Here is a 20587-nt window from a genome sequence, read left to right on the forward strand (position 1 = left end):
CCTTAGCTGCAAGTCGAGGGTCCGAAATCTGCCCTGTGTTGTCTCCATGACCAGAACAGGGACATGGAAGCTCGTGCGGCGCGGATCGGAGCAGCGCGGCACTCTGCAGCGGCTCGCGCCGCCACCGCCAGGGCGCAGCAGCGTCGCCGGCGGCGCCTGGGAGCGGCACCGGGTCGCCAGTAGGTGCCGGCCGTCGAAGCCACGCTGACGCAGCCGCCAGAGCTCCGCGTCGCGACGCCCGTCTGGGAGGAGCTGCCGACCTCTGCTGGCCCAGGCAGCGCGCTCATAAGTCTGCGTCGCGGGTGGCCGCCGCGTCAGGGGCTACAGCCCGCCGGGAGTCGGCGGTCCGCCTCCAGTTCTGCCAGTTACGTCCAGAAATTGGATCTGTCACTAGTGTCACTGCGGCGGCGACACGTACTCTAAGTGACCTGAGTGTGGCGAGACTGTGTAAAATGTTAGTCTGACGCCAAGTGACGACATACACGCACTTGTGTCCCACGTGTCACGCCTCTGGATTTCTTCTACAAAGTGTTCTGGTCATTTTTTGACGCAAATGTGTGTGATGCGATTATGAAGTGTAAAGGACGTAACGTTGTTTCTCTCACCATTTCAAATATATGTATCTGTTGAGAGCATAGCTGTCAGCTTGATTGGAACAGTATTTCTAGTCGCGTAGAGTGAAGCACGTGCAGCTTCGGGTAAACACGAAGGGTAGAATGTTGCTATCGTTTCGTCAACGACCTCTCTTCAAATACTGATGGATTAATTTTCACTTGACACAATCGTCAACAAATCAACGGAAGAAAACGTAAAACTGTCCTCTCTGACAGCTGTACACTGATGTGATGCTGATACAGTGTATTCTTCAATTAGATTATCTGCTGGTAAATTTCTTAAGCGATATCGTGTAGTTCAAGTGCTTGCCGGGACATCTGAGAACCTAGATAATAGTGTACCAAATAAGGAACGTGCCTGGTAATTAAAGCGTAATCAGGCAGGCTTTTGAGACACACATTTGTCAAATACTTTTCTGAAAAAATCGATCTGAAAAGTCTCGATTTATTTTAACGACGAGCGACTGACTCGTCATCAGGACCGCCTCCGACTGTTGAGCACTCGTCGCTATCAGCGAGGATTTCTCTACGTGGTGGTAAACTGAGAGCCAATAACGGAAGATTGAAGGAGGTTACTGTGCCACCGATTTGTTGTGTGTGACGGACTGCACTGCGAGGATGTAGTGGGATACCGACACCGGCGACGATAGCCTTGCTGCCGGCTGCAGCCCGAGTCCGAGGAGATGCTGCTCAGAACGCTGGGAGCGCGCCTGCCGTGGTCCGTGTGCTGGGCCCTCGTCTGCCTACACATCTACAAAGGTCAGTTTCCATTCTCACTACTGCTTCACTACGGCAGGCCTCCAAAGAGCAATGGGCAAAGTTTACCTGGATTATATATACAAACTATAATATCCTTAAGATTTCCACAAATACCTACGTAACTTAAAAAAATCCTTGCCAATTAATAAATATGAAGTATTGAAGAAAAAATCATATCAAAATGATGGCAGAAATAAAATTATGGGCTGCGTAAGATTACACATTTACCAATGCTGTTCTGCATCTCTGCATTATGTTCACATGAAAATTTCTGGAAATAACAATGCAAAAGAATGCATATTATTTAAAAAACGAACTAAAATTGATGGACATCACTTTGATGATCACTCTGGCTATTTTCGTAGAAGAGTGTCTAAGCGAGTTCGTTTATTGATATTATTTTTAATTACGCTCGAAAAATTTATGTAAACTGTTATGAAATGCTCCAAGCTGTGAGAGAATATTCACGTATATATAGGCCTGAGGCAGTCTCACCTTGCTTTTTTTAGAGCACGCTGGATACTGTTGATTCGAGGGAACTGTAAACCGTTGTCTAAACCTGAAATAAAGCGTTGTATAAATCTCATACAGAAATATTATGATCCGTGATATACATTGTAGCTGGAAAGTAGTCACTGATGTTTTAATACTCAAAGGAAATATTACTAGTGTAGCATCCCAAAAAATATTCTGTTCATAGTGCTTCAGTATGTGCACAGAGTGACTGTAAGAATGAATTCAAGAAAAGTGTACATTAGGTTATCCTTTTCCAAGAATGGTGATCAGCGTAGAACGCAAGCACGGAAGTATAACACCAAGTGTAACATGTTGCGCATTTGTTCAAACTATGAGTTGCAGGCTAGAAATTAACTGTCAGAACTCTAATCTCAACAATGATGACAGTTTTTTGAAATAATCAGCAAAAACCTGCACAAAACAAATTTCTTTCTTTACAGGTTTCTGGCACCTAATGGCCCTCTTCAGAAGTTATAATTATCGCATTATTTGTGAGAGTCAGAAGTAATTTATGTGCATCATATTACTTATTGTTGTCTCTCGCAAAGGATGCCACAACTATAACTTTTAAAAATGGGCACTAGGAGCCTGAAACCACTAAAGAAAGAAGATTTCTTTTTTTCAACTGATTGCTGATTATTTCAGCAAACAGAAATGCAGTTGCTGATGATCGATAAAACTATAAATATCATTGTTTTATCAAACGCTGTCACTCATATTTAGCCGAAATGTTCTCTTCTACAGTATTAATTTTCGTAGTAAATCGTAATCCTGATGATGACGATACGCTATACTTTCTGAAACGATATATTTCCTTCATGACGCATCCATATATCAGAATGATTTTATTAATGCTATTTTGCCAAAAACTGTCATTGTGAACCCGTTGCTGTGTACAAAACATAGGTTGACTCTTACATACAAGATTACAGCAACCAGAAACGTTTTACAATGCTACTTATTTAAACAGTGCCGGTACCGGTTTTGGACCGACAGGTTCATTTTCAGCAGGCTATTTCACATCAGATAGTCGTCTGAAGATGAACCTCTCGGTTCGAAACCGGTAACGGCGCTGTTTAAATAAATATATAGCACTGTAAAAAGTGGCTGGTTGCTGTAATCTTCAATGTAAGAGTCAACCTATATTTTATAAACACACATATCCCTTGCGTGTATCCTTCTCACTAAGTTCCAGTTCTGTGCAACAACTTTGTGTCCATTATCAATCACCTTAGGGGAATCCATTTTAATTGCATTATAATCAGATAAATTATGCAACTATTTCAATGGGACATATATCAGGATGGACCAGAAAAAATACCTCTGCTCTGAACAAACGTCAGAGGATTAAAACTACACATTTGTCTCATAATTACCACAGGTATCATAAGAACTGCAAGATTACTTAGATGTTTACCAATGCAAAGTAGTTTTCACTTTCTTTGGTTACCTATTTCATTGTATATCTCACGGTAGCCATGAGGAGTTAAAACCTTAGTTTGCCTGGAGTATCCTGTTGAATTTTCTCCATTTTATTTCTTCACTCCCAATCGGGCTCACAGTCACAAACACGTTGTGAAATCAAGGAACTAAAAATAACGCACCCAAAGACGAGTAATGAGGTACTCTGTGGGAACGCAGCATCATGTCAACCATTTTTTGCGACAGGCAAATGGTTCATACTTCACTGGCTTAAAATTATTGTTAAGATTACTTAGTTTTCCCACATAATACCAGCATAAAATGAAAAATAATTTTTGTCGAGGTGTTGTTTCACTAATGTTTAATAGATTCATAAGGCTGTATGTCTTTGATTGTAATTAATATTTCTTTTTCCGTGTCTAGCTATGCTGCTTTACATTTAAGGTTTATCAAGATTAATTGCACTGCCACAGTGTTGATCACACAAGGAAATGTTGATACTTTCTTAAAAGCAGACCTCTGCACAAATGAATTTCACCCTTCATCTATGTCCTACCACAGTAGTTTTCAAATATCAACGAGGACCTCTAAATCGAAATTCACGCCTTTGATTTGTGTCAAGAGAGAGTCCGTCTTATGCAACACAGTACTCTTTTGTAAAGTTATGTCAGATCTTTGAATGGGACTTAACAGTTTCTATTTCTATATTCAGAACACAATAAAACCGCGAAAGGTGCACACGCATCACGAAGGTAGTAGTTACTAGGAGATCACTGGGTGAGATGGGAACACCTTAACCCTCCAGTTGGTACTAGGGGCATCTTATGATCACCACATAATAGAAATTTTATTAGTCCAGTACTTAATTGCTTATTTTCTACCTTTCCTCGTGTCAGGCTCTGGATTTCAATTCATCGATTGAACTGTCATTGTAGTTTTCTTCAGCAATGCAAAAACTGGACATTTAAAATCGAGCTGTTCTCTATGAATGGCGAATTTTTGTCTCGAAGAAAAAGTTAGTAACAAATTATTTTAAAGAAATTAAAAATATACATGGTTTTGAGTGTAAGGCAATTTGAAAGTTCCTCAATTATGTACTGACGTTTGTAATAAGGGTTGTCGTATCTTTCTAGTTTCCAGCAATGGTTTGCCATTGATTAGAGACGACAAAAATGTCAATTTAGACAGCTTATATATAAATAGTTTTCAGGAAAACAAAATGCTTCTGCACCATCGTACAAAAAATTGATTGTTTCTGAAAGTTTCCGACAGATTTCGCATTTAATAACCTGTACGTTACGAAGGAAAATGTTTCTTGAATGAGGGCTTCTACGGGATGGCGAAATTTTACGTAAATGTTATATGTGGAATTTAATGTCGGGCATTTTCTTTTATTTCAAAGGCGCCTTAAACTTTGGATGATAACTACGTTTGAGGACCATGTTTCGGAATAGGTTTTCGTAGGGGTAAAGTACGTTAATTCCGTAGACGTCAAGGTCTGGGAGTTTATTTTTTGTTATCTCGCGTGTTTGGGGAGTCAGCCCATATAGCGGACATTCGGTCTTATATATGTAACCCAAAACTGACACAAATAGGTAATATCCCCAGCCGCACACATTTAGAGGATACATTTTGGTTCTGACACATGTCCTGTACCCGGGAAGAACGTCACAGTGAAATAACTGAGGGAGTACTGATGTGTGGATGTAAATAGTGGTAACTCTTTTGTTTTGATGTGAATCATCAGAGGACATTGTTTACATGTAAGGTAGCGCGAAAAGCGTACGAAACTTACATTATTGCAACAAACATCTGTGGGGTTACACATATAACATTTAACACAAAAAATTCAATTTTTATTCTACTATCTAGCAGATATCTCTTTCGTACTGTTCAGTCAATTGATTGTAGATCTAGAAAATTATCGATCTTACAATAAAAGTATATTGATTAGATCTTGCATCACAAGGAAATGATCAGTTTTACAGCTTCAGTATTCGTCAGCCTGCATTTTTATTTATATTTCAAATAAAGGTTGAAACCAATACAAAAGATATAGTTAAGTATCGATCAAACAAATTTTATTTCCTTTATGGCTGAGATGATGTTCAATTTTGTTACATTACTAAAAATATTTCACTAAATTGAAGTTATAAACGTATGTAAAAATATATATTTTGATTTAATTCTCAGAAAAACGGTCACGTAATATGACAAACAACAAATTAACAACGTTAACAGAATTACAGAAAGACAAATGTAAAAAATATTATTGAGGTACTGATTTAAAGGGCAAACGGTAATCGGAACAACTAAAACCAAATGCACTGATGTCGGAGTCGTCAAAAGAAGTTTAGGAAGTCTGCCGAATTGAAAAATGGCTGTTGGCGCAAGTGATAATCATAGTCATCACTTTTGTATCTTTTCGTGCACAGTTCTCATCGCAGAATTTTAAAAATTCTAACTTACGTACAGAAATGAAAGCGAGAAGTAAAACTCTTTCAAATTCATAGTGAACACAACAGAAGCAAAACTATTCACTGGAAAGTACGTTAACAAACACAGACATGAGAGGCACATCTAAACCCATCGAAACAGATATTGGTAAAATACCAAATCTAAATGTTGGAATGTGACACAAAGATTTAATCATACAAAAGTGAGTGATTTACGGAAAGAGTTGGACAAAAAAGAAAGTGTATCTCCTCAAATATGCGGCACTACAATAAAATGCTTACTATAAAATGATTAATATACACGTTAATGTAATTAATGTATCCTAAAATGAATATATTTTCAATTCAAACAATACAAACGACAACTTAGAAAATAATTGACTGGAATTACCTCAATGTCAAGCAGAACCTCAAGCGTTCGTAAGGAATGGGGTGGAGTTGTGCAGCGCGTCTTCACAGGACGTGGGAGATTAAATAACAAAATTTTCAATCAAATGTACAGTGAAACTAGTCGTAAACGTCAAGCAAGTAATAGCTGAGTCACGGATGTTCATAAACTGGCATCACAGAGCTTCTTCATCAGATTAGTGTTAAAAGTATGTCTTACGATATTTTGTTAGGGAAGTCGCTATCATATTTTAATGATAAAATTTTTCCTGGATTCCCCAGCTGTCCTTAGAATCTGCTTTACGGTACCAGTTAATTCTGTCTTCATTCAACTCGTCAGTGTTTGTGACCAATTGAACTGAACATCTGCTTTGTAAAACTTCAGCGTTACTCATGTCGCTACTAGCGCTGTGTAAGCAGAAAAACTGTTATTTATATTTTACTTTAATTTCAATAAACAACCGGCATGTTATTAAATTATGATGGAAGACAATATTGAAAAAGAAAAAAGATCAGCGGTGGTATAAATAGCTAACCTCTCCCACCGTCAGGAACATACGACACATTTTCGGTTGAAATACTGCCATTTAATAGGTTTTAATGTACAAGCGGAGAGACGAAGTGTTGCAGAAGTGACACAGCGCAGAACGAAGTTAAGATAAACAGAACGAGAAGAGCCAAGCTATTTTGAAACGGAAGGCTTACGGTCAGAATGCCCCAGTTATATCGCTTACGTTAATTGGGATTTCCTTCCTGGCTTAAAATTCTCAACAGCTCTAAGCGTGCCGACGCGAGTCACTATTTCACTGAAATACATATCGACAGGTTTGCCTTTTTTTGGCCTCTCTTTTTTATTCGGCCTGGTCCTCTGCTGCACTTTCAGTAATTGAGACAGCCGCATATTCGTCCGCCCTTTTTAGGAAAGCAGTTTGGACGCATCCGTTCTCAGAGCAGCTTTTTTTGTCCCCATTTATTTTTCCCTTTTTCCATGGCAACACAGCCCGGTCTAGAGCTCTAGGTCCCCTCTATGTTTCCATTTTCTGTGTAAAATTTCTTGTGGATTTACGTCACAGCTCTTTTGTAGCGCGCTGACAGTTTCCTTTTACGCAGCGCACTGCAAACAGTCTGCTGCTACGTGGCTAACAGGCGACGAAGGACCAACTGCATTCCTTTGTTCCTGCCAAGTGAGCCAGCCGCGTGCCCACATGGCACAGAGCGCTCAGTGGTACTACCAGTTGCAACTGTTTTCCGTCAGAATTTGTTTGCATGTGCAAGTTATCAGCAGGCTGTTAAGCAAACGAGTCGTACGGTACTCGCGTGGCAGTTTAAAATAATATCCTAATTATAGGATATCCTATGAGGGTATTTTCATGTTCCGTGTATTTCGCAACAGTTTTGTATACGACGGTTTACCGAATAACCTTTTGCATCGTACATACTGTTGACCAGCACTTCCTAATATTATTCTATGAATGCATGGTTTCCGTTGCTTCGAACATGTGTGGCAGAAGAGACACCAGACGTTCATATAACTGACTCCCGTCGATGAGTAATAATTCCACAACCTTCAGTGCGGATGCTCATTTACGTTCGACCTCCAGCGGGAATCTAAAATTAGCGGTTATGAAGCACATGGACATGGACTGCGAATAGGCAGCGCTATGTGGGATTGAGGCGGTCGGATGGCATGCCGAGATAGCCCGCGCATTTTTGATCAATACTACATCTTCATGATCATCGATTAACACAACTGCCTAATAAGCAAGAGATCTCGGATTCGAGTCCCGGTCCGGCACATATTTTCACTCATAGCCGCTGATTCCGATGAAACTGATATCATTAGTTCTTTCCTATTCGTTTTCGTTTTCGTCCCTCCACCTTCGATTTACATAATAAGGTAATTCCGTATGTTCTCGACAAACTACTGGAGGAATTTACTGGTTTGGCTTTGTCAACTGCTTCCTTTCTCGTAACAGCTCAGCTACGGAGATACGGACGCCGTGGAATAAATGTATCACATAATCGTCTAAACAAGGTTTGACAAAAATTAACGATGACTGTTCGAATTACTATTTCTGTTAGCGTATAATGCGACGCTGTTTTTCGGCCTACAATTCCATCGATACACTATGGCACGTTTCAAATTATTATTGCTCAGTTTCGCGGTAAGCGACATACAGAAATGTTCCAGTCCTGGAAGGAAGGAATGCAGCCGAGCGTGGTCTCACGTCAATTTCACTTTGTTGACGATCACAACTAACTGAGTCGCGATCCGTCCAAAAAGTTCCGGGGCAGATTTTTTTTTTTTTTTTTTTTTTTTTTTTTTTTTGTGGTGTGCTACCGACGTCAGCGCAGTAGCTACGGTGGTAGCTTAAACTAACATCTGAAAACAACAGAAGTGCAGTCGACAAGTTAGCTGTGAGCGGACAGTGTTAAGTAGTGGAAGTAAGGCAGTAATGATTCAACGTTATTGTGTCACAATGAAGTAACATCTCAAAAATGTTCCGAAGAAGGGAAAAGTGTGCGCAAAATTTAATCTTACTCTCCTTGAATCCCAAACGGATATGACTTGGCTTGGACGCCTGCTTCAATTTAATGGAAGCGTGAAAAGCTGAAAAATTGTTTCAGTATAAGATCATCACCGGTGACGAGACACTCAAAAAATTAAAACTATCAACTTAGCTTATCTCTAGTTTTTATGAATCCAGTCTCTAAACATTTTGGACTCACGTGGAATATTTAACAGGTACACAAATTTGCAGCCTCTATCTCATTATGTTTTCTCACACGTCGCTTACAGCATTTTCCGATGAAGCATTAGTATCGTTCTGTAGTGACTAACTCGTCCACTGATATTTGATGCTATATGTTGATGTTTCTCATAGGCCCAGTGGACAACAGGAAAACAGTCGGGCTCTTCTAAAACGATACAAAAAACCGTTCCACTCTAATGAATGCACCACCTTTTAGTGTCGCACCTCTTTGATCTCAACATAACATTCTACTGTCTGAAATGCCTCGATCTAATTAATAAGCTACATGCTCTATTCCCTCACATAATCAGCTCTAAGAATTTGCAAATAATAAAGAGCTTGCATAGAATATATATTTATGAACCAACAAATTACTAACATCCTTTTTAAATTAAATCTCAAATCTAACCGCCTTCAGCCGTCGGAATTTCCAGTTAATTTTATTTTTGTATCTGGAAATTTAGACGACTGAAGGTGTTTTGATCTGACATTTTATACTGAACAGCCGAGGGCTACCCAACCATCTCGTGTAAAGATGAACTTATAGAGACGTAATATCCTTTCTGTTTTGATCTAAATTTAAATCTTTACGGTGGTTACATATAAAGAGCTCTCTATATCCGCATATCACACTCATGTTAGGGAACCACTATTTAACACCACTGCAAAATACCTCAATTGTTTCTGTTTAGTTTTCTAGATTCTTCGCCCGATAACTGCGTGCATTGTGGGACATTATAATTTTCGTAACCTCATGAGACTGAAAAATGGTTTGGGGTCAGCACCCTTACCTACGAATGTTTCCAAATACGGTAAGTTAATCCTGGCTCAAATTTTTTTTTTTTTTTACTTTTTCAACTCTTTCCAAACGAGTTTAATCTTCTCTTCAAAGTGAACCAGTCGTTCTACTGTCACGATCTTCTAGGCCGAGTAATTTTTGACTATGGATATGTGATGCATTCAGATCTACATTTTACAACACTGAAGCCTTAGAACTGCTTGCAAGGTTTGAATGACATAACAATAACAATTTTCTGCTGACACATTAATTTATCGTTCCGCTAGTAGCGTTCAATTTTTTCGCTCTGATAGCCGAGTTCGCTAACGCCTACTCAAGCAGTTCTAGTCTCAGTGCTGAAAAAAAAAAAAAACGGCAGTAACATTTAGTTGGCGTAAGAAAAAAGACGGTGGGATAACTTTTCTGATCACCATACTAAGTGTTGTTCAACTGCTTTCTGAAACTTATTTCTGTCTATTTTTCTCGTAATACAAAAAGTAATGTGAGGTTCAATTTTAATTTGAAATTTAATTTTGTTTCCTAACTAACAATATGAATAATATAACAGTTTTTCTTTAAGAAGTTTCCTCGTCTCATTTCGAGTAGTTTTCGGGAACACGTCTTTGAATCATCTCTTTCAAACATCCTTTCCTCCTAGCTTCGGCTGATTCGCTTTCGTAAGAATGCCCCACGATTTTCTACGGATTTCATACGTACATTTTTTGCGGATACGACGTACAGGAGTCACTATAGAAGCTGAGGTTCAAATAAACGGACCAAGTTCACAAGACGTTTCAAAGGCCAAGTACGAAATATTATAGGGATACACCAGAAAAGTTGCACCGTGATTTCGAATACTGAAATCAAGTTCGATTGAAAGAGGACCAAAATTTCCTTTGCTTCACTAATCATGTAATATGAATATCACTGTAATTGCTGAATCACGTTCACATCTGATATATTTATTTGTCCCCACCTTTCTGACGTTGTGTTTCACCTGTAACAATCACAACATCGACCGGACTACAGCGTCTGCCCTTTCTTTGTCCATTATTACGTGCATTTCACGCATAAATTTCCCAGGATATGGACTACGGAGGATCTGCTGGCGTACTAACGTTGAATCTGATGTAACGTAATGTCGGAAATTGCAAACCACACTAATCTTGTGGAAATTAATAAAAAAATAAACGTCATTAACCTCTACTTTTATCGATAGTGTGTGGTACGTTGCATCTCGCTCCGAAGGATATGAGCAACCTCTATCCGTTGATCATGGGACTATGAACCAATTCGTGATGCAAGTATGATTTCACAGCGATTTGCTGATTTTATTACTAACATAGGCTACAAACTGTTGAGGAAGACAGAGACTGGAAAACATCTAATAATTGAGAACGTAGTTTGCAAGTGCTACTCGAATGAGATGAAAATGTTGTGGTGCGCCGCATCAAACCAGTTAACAAAGAAAACGAAAAGAATTATCACAACATAATATGATTCCACCAACATTTATATTTAATGCGTAGTACCACGGTAGGATATAAGTTCCATAATTTACAATCCTGTTTCCGGGTACACATTCTTTCCGTGTATGCAGCTAAGGTTCACTGACAGTAGTTTTTCTATTATCAGTTTTCAGCTCTTCTACAAGATGAGTATGTAATTCGCTTAGAATCGCTTTCTACTTATCTAGTTTCACTAACTGATATCACAAATCCATGAGGACTCAACCAACGTTTACTCCGCATTTGTATTTGATCGATTTAGACTGCCTTTTTTAATTTTTGTGAGAAATGACTCTGCAAGATCCACATACTTTTTTGCTAAGTAATATATTTTTCTGCATAATTTCAAGCCTAGGTCCACCATCGGATGGCAGCAAGTGTTTCATATTTTCTCGTATATTAGTTTTTTGTCAGTATTATTTTTTCATGAAGTGCAAGCATATAACGGTGAAACACCATCCAGCCTTATAGTTATGTCTGTCAAAGTACGTAGTTTTTTGGACGTCTGTAGTAGGATGACAATTTATATGAAAAGCCACACAGTCTGATATCAACACCACAGATTTATTGCTGCACTAATTTCAACGATTGTAGGAATGTATCAGTAAGCCATTTGATATAAAATAAACGATTCTACATAATTGTGAACTTTAAATTCGCATTTGTGATTATCGGTTAGTACTCACCGTATTTTTGACAGTTTTCCTCTGATACCCGATACGCTTAATGGAAACCGATCTTGCCTGTGAATATCTTTACAATTTATCTTGTAACGTTCAATTTTATGTTTGTTTGCTAACGTTAACATTTCCCATAGTCTCCTGCGTCATTTCGATGAACCATAATGATAGCGCTATAATATTCTTATCATACTTGACGACGGATTCGAATTTGCCGTTTTTATTGCCTTTTTATCTATTTAACTGATTTTATAAACAATCAGTTACATATAGTTTCAAATATCTATTTCGGTGCCACCCGATTTTCCAAATTGCTAGTACAATTTCTACTGGGAAGCATAATATGTTTATGACACAGATGAGTAGTACACACAAAATGAATTTGGTTGTGTGAAACAGTGAAGATAGTGATGTCGAAGACATGAGTGCGTTCGTAGGCCATTCGGACACATAAGAGTAGACTCTTATCAGCGTAGCGCCAGCCATTCACATCTCTTTCCAAGAAAGAGCAGTGGTCATTTTATTCTACCTGTCAATATTCGAGGTAGAACTTGTATCAACTTATTGAAATACATCAAGAAATTTGAAAATACTTTATTCATAGGGTGGTCCCAGACGGCAGTGAAGGCATTAGGTTTGTAGATATTTTGTGTACGTGATAGTTTTTTCGTAGTTGGTATGTGTCTACATGTCTATATTTTATTGCAGCCCGGAAGTAACGACGAGAGGATCTGCCCTGTCTGCTAATACCAGGGCTAAATTAGAGGAAAACAGTAGGTTATTTCTTGAAAGACTAAGTAACTGGTGCGTAGAAAACGAATTAACTATAGCAGTACACGAAACAGTCTATATGTTACTAAAAGGAATATTATCAAGAATCAGAAATCCCACAATCAGAATAAATAACCCACCTGTGAAAAGAAAAGAGGTATATAGGTACCTTGGAATTAACATCAACGAAAAGCAAAACTTTCATGCACATATAGAAATCGTCTGCCAGAGAGGCATTAAATTATTAAATAGAATGGCAATAACTGGCCAAAGAAGTTTTTAGCTGCTATTAAGTGCAATAAGAACGTTGCACAACACTATCTCACTCGCTACTGTGGCCTAAGGGTGGAGTGTTTGGGATCATAGAGCCAGAAGGATAAGGACAGCACAGGCTCTAAGACGAGCACCTGACAGGTGCACATAGAGCAACACCGACTGGGGCGCTGCTGGTGGTGTTACGCTTGCTACCACGAGGGCTATTAGTTATAAAGAGAGGTGCACAATATTTGCTCAAAATGTGCGAATGTGGTAAGGTAAAGGAGATACTGGGCACAAGAGCCGTATCGAATAAGGAAACGAAAGCGTGCATTTATAGAGAATGAAAAGAAACAGTCCTTACTAACATAAGAGGAAGAAGGGAGCTATACACTGCATGTTGGGACATGGTCCGTATCACAGCTACTTACTAAAAATACGACAGCGCAACGCAGGTGAATGTCGAGCAATGGGTATCGCAGATCACATCTGATGTGTCTAGGAATTCTGTCTACTCGGTTCGCAGGACAAACAATAAAACAACTCGTATTAATGAGTTTTATTGTATCAAATACAATACTTAACTTTGGCTACTATACAGGTGTGTCGCAAGCAAAAGGCGACATACAAAATAATCACTCTTGGCAATGACTGTTGTTCTCTAAATGAGAAATGTCTGACCTGAACTGCTATGGAATTCACTACGTTGACGCTACTATCCAAGTGGTCCATACCAGTAGGGCGCGGCGCCAATGTCCTCGTCACCTAGGGGTCGCTGTTGTCGCGTTGTCGTCCTGGAAGGGAGGTCGGTCAACTTGCGATTTGCTGACTTTTGCTCATAGCATTCTATTCCTTGTCTTTCATGGCTGGCGTGCCGGCGTTTTACTCTACGCCGTAACAATGTCGTGTGGGAGTTTGCCCTTCGATAAGGTGGTACATATGAGGACAGGAAAGCATTTGGAAATACAACAGTGTATAATATAATGAGGAATGAGGAACTGTGACATAAGGTGAACTCGCTTACAGTTATCATTTTATGAAGTGCAAGCCTACAAGTGTGGCTCTGGCATGGATATGTGTGATGTCCTTAGGTTAGTTAGGTTTAAGTAGTTCTAAGTCTAGGGGACTGATGACCTCAGATGTTAAGTCCCATAGTGCTTGTACCCATTTGAACCATTTATGAACCTACGTGGCTGAGAGAGAACCAAGAGTAGGCCTCACTTCATGATAACGAGACAAGCCACCGCAAAACAACCGCCTACGACAACCTTCTGAACCATTGAGGAGACGAGCCTCGGTGACAACTAGGAAGTATTTATTGTGACACTGACAGCCTTCTCCCAGTCTCTACACCTTGGGTGGCACACCAGTACAGCCCCTGGGAATTCTGAGTTGCACCTCAGCGGACCAGGAGCTAGCCATCCAGACAAATGAGAGTTCCAGCTTGATACTAATACCAAGTACAGTAGTGTAGTGTAGTGTAGCGCTGTGAAGTGTAGCGTTGTAATAGCGTAGTCCAGAATTGTAAATTACAAAATTTTTGATCTATCAGTGCTGCATAGTGTGATAGACCAATAGCCTGTGCCTCCTAGATTGCGAACGAACAGATATCTGTGCATCAGACGGCCAAATGGTAGTATGCAGACTTTTTTAGTTATTATTATTGTTTTTTACTGTAGTCATTCTGTGTAGATTCCCCCCCCCCCTCCCCCCCACCGTAATGCTTAGTTAATAGTAACATATTTGAAATTATGTTAAACTATTATGTGCTTTATTCAGGCCAGCTCATGTGCAAAATTCGATCTGTTCCTTTATACAGATAACAGACTAAAAGAAGATAGCAGTTAATAAACATATAATAAAGTCAGGATGCGCATTTTCATCACACAGTGTATGACTTCCCTCTTTCCATCCTATTCTATTTGAGAATGGCAGACAGGAACAACGATATTTCCCACCTCCGTGTAAGGCAGAAGTCTCTACATTATCTTCACATATGGGAAGAAATAATTGTGGCACATGTTCTGTTGACAGTAAGTTATCACATGTTGCACATCGTATTTCCTCGAGAGCAGGCGTAAACTATGGAAAAATGACAAATTACACAACTCTTCGTAGAAATTTCAGTTTTACTTCCAATAATGCGATTTAAAAGTGTCTGTGTGTCAAGAATATCTGGACGTAGATTTCATTAACGAACTAATTAATAGATTAATTGAACTTCATAGCATTAGTGGTTTCACTCAGTTTTGGATGTCTGATGCAGCAAGCGTTTTTGAATATTTTTCAACAAACAGTCTCGGTTGTAAAATTGTATTTATCAATAACAATTAAGCGTTTCGCCTTTGCAAGACCTCATCAGACTGGAAATGGAACAACTTAGTTTAATCTATTACTTTCTAGTCTTTTCGCCATCCAGACCATTACCGTGCTACTAGGGCGGCACATCGAGTCACACGCCTATAATTAGTTCTGTTCTTCTGCTGGGCCGACCATCCTAGCCGATCGTAATTTGCTGTACATCCACATAATGTATACGTGCTCTGCCCTGTGTATACCACGGTGAGCCAGCGTTAATACACGCGAGGTTTCTAAATGGTGTACTATTTTATTTATTTTAGATTTCCGGTTTTTCCACCACCTACCACTAGCCCTGTTTAGTTTTACTTGCCGTTTAGGTCGTTTACATATCTGATTGACATTCTCCGACAACATTTTATAGCCAGACTCTTCTTATTCTTATTTAATGCCCTTTAGCGGCAGATGGTGGATGAAACTGATCCTGCTAAATTTTTGCGTGAGATTATAGGTTTATTTTTGTCCCTCGTGCCCAAAGCGTACAGCTTAGAACCATGCCTTATTCTATTTACCGTTTTCTCATATTAATTATTCTGCTGTCACAAGATAAACGATAATGCCTTACAAGAGCGAGACGCGTAATTCTCATTAATAAAACAAAATTTTGCAACCGGGACTGCTATACTGAAAATATCGTTGAGAAGTAGCGGCACCGGTCAGGAAAACTCACAACGGCATGGACAGCGGTGTGCTGACCACATGCGCCTCCCATCCATATCTGGTGACACCTAAGGGCTGAGGATGACGCGGCGGCCGATCGGCACCATTGGGCCTTCATGGCCTGTTCGGACGGTGCTGCTGTTAGCATTCCTCTAACCTATCTTTGCCGGGCTTCTAGTTTTTCCACAACAGACCTATGTGCTCACCCGTTGCGAATAGACAGATTAAATATTTCTTGGTTGCTGTGGTGTACAGCAATCATTGCTGTCTTTTACAATATATTGGAATATAATTATCAATGTTCAGGATCTTCTATTGGATTTCAATCTGGAACACTTTTACGATTATTTTATAAATCCAGTCTGCATTCCGTAAAAGGCATCAGAGGGCTACAATGTTGTTAACTACACTCCTGGAAATTGAAATAAGAACACCGTGAATTCATTGTCCCAGGAAGGGGAAACTTTATTGACACATTCCTGGGGTCAGATACATCACATGTTCACACTGACAGAACCACAGGCACATAGACACAGGCAACAGAGCATGCACAATGTCGGCACTAGTACAGTGTATATCCACCTTTCGCAGCAATGCAGGCTGCTATTCTCCCATGGAGACGATCGTAGAGATGCTGGATGTACTCCTGTGGAACGGTTTGCCATGCCATTTCCACCTGGCGCCTCAGTTGGACCCGCGTTCGTGCTGGACGTGCAGACCGCGTGAGACGACGCTTCATCCAGTCCCAAACATGCTCAATGGGGGACAGATCCGGAGATCTTGCTGGCCAGGGTAGTTGACTTACACCTTCTAGAGCACGTTGGGTGGCACGGGATACATGCGGACGTGCATTGTCCTGTTGGAACAGCAAGTTCCCTTGCCGGTCTAGGAATGGTAGAACGATGGGTTCGATGACGGTTTGGATGTACCGTGCACTATTCAGTGTCCCCTCGACGATCACCAGTGGTGTACGGCCAGTGTAGGAGATCGCTCCCCACACCATGATGCCGGGTGTTGGCCCTGTGTGCCTCGGTCGTATGCAGTCCTGATTGTGGCGCTCACCTGCACGGCGCCAAACACGCATACGACCATCATTGGCACCAAGGCAGAAGCGACTCTCATCGCTGAAGACGACACGTCTCCATTCGTCCCTCCATTCACGCCTGTCGCGACACCACTGGAGGCGGGCTGCACGATGTTGGGGCGTGAGCGGAAAACGGCCTAACGGTGTGCGGGACCGTAGCCCAGCTTCATGGAGACGGTTGCGAATGGTCCTCGCCGATACCCCAGGAGCAACAGTGTCCCTAATTTGCTGGGAAGTGGCGGTGCGGTCCCCTACGGCACTGCGTAGGATCCTACGGTCTTGGCGTGCATCCGTGCGTCGCTGCGGTCCGGTCCCAGGTCGACGGGCACGTGCACCTTCCGCCGACCACTGGCGACAACATCGATGTACTGTGGAGACCTCACGCCCCACGTGTTGAGCAATTCGGCGGTACGTCCACCCGGCCTCCCGCATGCCCACTATACGCCCTCGCTCAAAGTCCGTCAACTGCACATACGGTTCACGTCCACGCTGTCGCGGCATGCTACCAGTGTTAAAGACTGCGATGGAGCTCCGTATGCCACGGCAAACTGGCTGACACTGACGGCGGCGGTGCACAAATGCTGCGCAGCTAGCGCCATTCGACGGCCAACACCGCGGTTCCTGGTGTGTCCGCTGTGCCGTGCGTGTGATCATTGCTTGTACAGCCCTCTCGCAGTGTCCGGAGCAAGTATGGTGGGTCTGACACACCGGTGTCAATGTGTTCTTTTTTCCATTTCCAGGAGTGTATTTAGTTACCATATTAAACTATGGTCACTGGTCTATCACGAGTAAGATAGGTACGCTCGACACTGTACATGTAAAACATCCAGTTTAATTCTTGAACGGACTAGTACTGTAACGGTAGAACTCGTTATCAAACGGACGATTTCAGCCTTCTAGTGCCTTATCTCCGGCCATTTTCAGCAAGTAATAACGAAATAAATACCGCATTTATCATTGTAGTAGCTATTATATACGGCAGCGTCATAATGTGCTGCCAGGTTGGTCCATTGCGTTTCTCACAATTAGTGACAATGAAATTACAAGACAATCAGAATCGCTGTTGAGGACTACACACTTATATCGGAAGTACTGGTCGTGGGAGGAGGATTTTCTTCTCGCACTGCGGTAGTCATTTCGGTCGTATTAATTGAATGTACCCTCTTTTTTCATGGTTTGGTTATTGAAATTAAGAACTTCGCAAATACTTGTCTCCTCTATATTGGGCCACAGCTGAAAATGAAATAGTGAGAAAAGAGAGTTAGCGGAGAACAGACATCGTCTAATAAAAAACGAACAAATAGTTTCTGCGTGCTGATACTCATTGACGAACTATAGCTTAACCAAAATATATTAATAATAATAACAACAATAACAATTATATTTACATTCCTTGATTTAGAAGTTGTGTCGTTGGCAAATTTTCGTGTTTCTAGCCGGATAACACTTGTGAAATAACTCGATGTTTCGATGCGCATCATATTCATAACCTTGGAACGAAGTGAGTATATGGCAAGCGCAAAATGAATGACGTAGTGATCAGCTATTCAGATACGGGATAGTTTTTTATAGACAGAATACGCCTCCCAAGTTTATATTCACAAATGCTGTTTTGTGATCTTTAGGGTTAGTTTATACAAATGTCTTTCAAGTGCACATAATCTACCTGCTTCCTTTGTAAATACGGAGAGTGTTAAAACACTGGAATCAGAAGATTTTGGCAAGTGCTTCTCTCAAAACGAATTAACGAATATCAAGTATGAAACAATAAAATAGCACGTGATGAATTCATTTACTGGAGATGTAATACGCTCTAACCCTGAAACTAGGCATTAGTAGTACAACCCATTTACTTATCTTCAAACAGTTGTCATGTTCTTTGTCACGTTTTCAGGATATGGCGAAATAAAATAAAACTTCAACTCACATCCGCCATACACTTTGAGTGGGGATTTACATTAGAGTGCTGCAATAGGAAGTCAATAAGTATACAGCTAGCAGAAACACTAGTATTCGCGTTTTTCTTTAGTTCAATAACACCCGTTTCGTTATAACTACACTGAAATACACGTATCTAATTTTAGGACCAGTTCAAATTTCCGGAAAGCAAACAAGTTAGTTGCTTTTCCTTTCCTAGTCTTCATTTTACTAACATTAAGAACTTAATGAGCATCCACAGTCTGTACTTCCTCTTTGAACGGATAGCCACAATTCATTTTCCTGTTGATCAAAAAACAAAATAATAAAGGAAACAATCGACGAACGGAGGATTGGCACTTGATGTAGATAACCAACTGAAATACCAACATTTTTAACAATCGTTTTATGAATAGCGTCACGTATCATGAAATAAGTTCTCTTATTAAGATGGAAATCATACAAATTCAAAACCACACGTCACACAGTTACTGTATCAACAATCCTATTCCTGTTGCATGTATTCGGTTGTATGCTCTAAGTTGCAAGCTGGTGACAATCGTGTAAACGTTGTTTATCCAAGGTCTTCCATACCAGACCAGAGAGTTTCAATTACCGAAAGTGATTGCATTCACCTAAAAACAGGTGGCGCAACACACAATACGTGTTGTGCGGAGTATTTGCTGTGCGAGTTGTCTGTAATAAACGGTTTCATGTTATCACGCAGAGGAAAATAGCTGTGTGTGCACAGCTATGCACAAGTAAACAAGGTATATTAGTTTATAAGACGTCCTTGAATCTATATGTTTTTCACAAGGAAATGCGAGTTCCAGATTCACACAGTAATTTTTGACTGATTCGTTGATTTATTGATTAAAGCAAGCGATTACCTTCGGTATCATTGATAAGTGCCACTGAATTTCAGTTGTTTGTCATATTTTAGTCGCCTGGCAATAACAGAGAGCTCATCTGCGTAGCTCTTACAGACACATAATATGTAACTGCCTACTATTGCCTAATCACAATACTTGATAGCTAAATTCTTCATAATTCCAGACAGTGAAATATTTTTTGACGTCCAAGACATATAAATCCGTTAACGTCGACTGAAAAATGAACTCCATCAAGTTACGAAGATTAGTAAGAAAAATTAGCAGATTTCTTGACATCGATCATGAAACAAGTGGGAATACATCAATGGAGGCGGTACAGTTGTGTCTGAGAAGATGGTAGTTATAACCCCTGTCACGGTTATCCAGATTTAGGTCTTCAGTGACTTGTTTCAGCTGTGAAGGTGAACGGCAGAACATCTTCTTTCCCCGTCCCTCTATTTACGAGCAGAGGGGTGTGCAGATAGAGAGAGATGAGCTATACTGTCTATAAACACACATTTAGGAAAATCAGAAATGCAAGCTCAGAATCGTACTTGTTTGTGTTGTGTGTATGTTGGGTTGTATTATATCACCATTTTCAATTAACTTTTATATCGACGAAGTAATGAAGGAAGTGGATGAATACTTCAGGAATGCAAGAGAAAAAAGTGCAAGAGAAGTAGCAGCCTTAAGGTTCAAAGAAAGGCTTAAAAATCTGGAAAACTTCTTTCCAGGTTATGTATTTTAGGTATTAGCAAAAGATTAGAAGAAAGGAAACAGCGCAGTTTAATATCATA

The 20587-nt window shown here is 40.3% G+C and overlaps 1 protein-coding gene across 1 annotated transcript in view; it reads left to right on the forward strand.

Annotated features, from left to right (window-relative positions):
* The first annotated feature begins 246 nt into the window (after positions 1 to 246).
* The window catches only part of LOC126203267 (protein sidekick-2-like), a 794175-nt gene continuing 773834 nt past the window's right edge, over positions 247 to 20587 (forward strand). Inside the window, exon 1 of the mRNA XM_049937521.1 lies at positions 247 to 1373. Coding sequence (XP_049793478.1) covers positions 1298 to 1373 — 76 coding nt within the window. The 5' untranslated portion in view covers positions 247 to 1297. The remainder of the gene's footprint in view (positions 1374 to 20587) is intronic.

This window comes from Schistocerca nitens, chromosome 9 (genome assembly GCF_023898315.1).
Source record: "Schistocerca nitens isolate TAMUIC-IGC-003100 chromosome 9, iqSchNite1.1, whole genome shotgun sequence".
In the NCBI taxonomy this organism is placed as follows: domain Eukaryota; kingdom Metazoa; phylum Arthropoda; class Insecta; order Orthoptera; family Acrididae; genus Schistocerca; species Schistocerca nitens.